This window comes from Loxodonta africana, chromosome 7, assembly GCF_030014295.1.
Source record: "Loxodonta africana isolate mLoxAfr1 chromosome 7, mLoxAfr1.hap2, whole genome shotgun sequence".
Taxonomy (NCBI): Eukaryota; Metazoa; Chordata; class Mammalia; order Proboscidea; family Elephantidae; genus Loxodonta; species Loxodonta africana.
Genome location: NC_087348.1, coordinates 76,160,924 through 76,162,237, shown reverse-complemented (window position 1 = coordinate 76,162,237; position 1,314 = coordinate 76,160,924). Strand labels below are relative to the sequence as shown.

General features: G+C 40.6%; 1 protein-coding gene across 1 annotated transcript; it reads right to left on the bottom strand.

Moving 5' to 3' along the window:
- Positions 1 to 381: 381 nt before the first annotated feature.
- LOC100674812 (olfactory receptor 5P6-like) lies at positions 382 to 1,314 on the bottom strand. The gene is made up of 2 exons (XM_064289466.1): positions 859 to 1,314; positions 382 to 732 (listed from the first exon to the last, which is right to left on the bottom strand). Exons 1-2 carry the CDS (start codon positions 1,312 to 1,314, stop codon positions 382 to 384), a joined length of 807 nt encoding a protein of 268 aa, XP_064145536.1.

Below are 1,314 nucleotides of genomic sequence, written 5' to 3'. Positions count from 1 at the left end.
GTTATCAGGCTCATCTCAGCATAACCTGTTGTTGAAAATGAACACAGCTTTAAAGGTTTGGAAGTACAATAACCTTCACTTATGACACAGAATTGCTTTTGAAAAATCATATATGAATAAATATTAAAAAAGATTTTCAGCAGGTTAAGATTTTTTCATGTGAATCAATTTGTGTTTCTTAATTATAAATTTAATTTAATTTCATTAGTTAACTTACTATTGTCTCTGACTTAGTGTCTGAAAATCCACCCCCATGTATACTATGAAGCCTCATGCTGTCTAACTATATGTAGATATATTTTGGCCACAAGAACCAAGTTTCTTTTGATATTACTTTAATGGTATGTTATTGCATCAAACCCTACAAAATAAGAGGTTTCGTTAAGAAAATATTTTTCTACCAAGCTGTCTCTTGAGATCAGCCTTAATCTCATTATTCCTGAGACTGTAGATGAGGGCGTTCAACATGGGGATCACCACCATGTAGAGCACAGACACCACCATGTTCTGGTCAGTAGAGTAGCTGGACTTGGGCATCACATAAATGAATGTAATGGTCCCATACTGCAGAGTGACTGCAGTGAGGTGGGAGGTGCAGGTGGAGAAGGCCTTGTGGCAGCCCTGGGTGGAAGGCATCTTCAGGATGGTGATGAGGATATAGACATAGGAGGTGGCTATGATAAACTGTGTGACCACAATGATGGAAAATGAGGGGTGACCACTGCAGGGATACTGATATCAGAACAGGAAACCTTAACTAAAGGAGCAAAATCACAGAAAAATGATTGACTTGATTTGGTCCACAGAAGTATAAAGAAAGCAAATAGTACAACAACAGGTATTGAGAAAACCACATACATAAGCCACAGAGAACAGCTGGACACAGACTTGCGTGGACATTTTAGTTGAATAAAGCAGTGGGTTGCAGATTGCTACAAAGCGATTATAGGCCATGGCAGCCAGAAGAAAACACTCAGCTGACCCAAAGAAAACAACTGAACCAAGCTGGGTGGCCCATCCAAGGTAGGAGATTGTGTATCTCTCCACCAAGAAGTTTACAAGCATATCAGGCATGACAGAAGATGAATAGCCTATGTCAGAAAAAGCCAAGTGGCTCAGCAAAACATACATAGGATGATGGAGCTGAGAAGAGATTCCGGTCAGAATGATTGTGCTGAGATTGCCAGATATGGTCACCAGATAGATGCACAGGATGACCATGAAGAGGGTGACCCGAAGGGTAGGATCTTCTGTTAAGCCCAATAAAATGAACTCTGTCACTGCAGTGTGGTTCCCATCCACCAGGGAATCCAT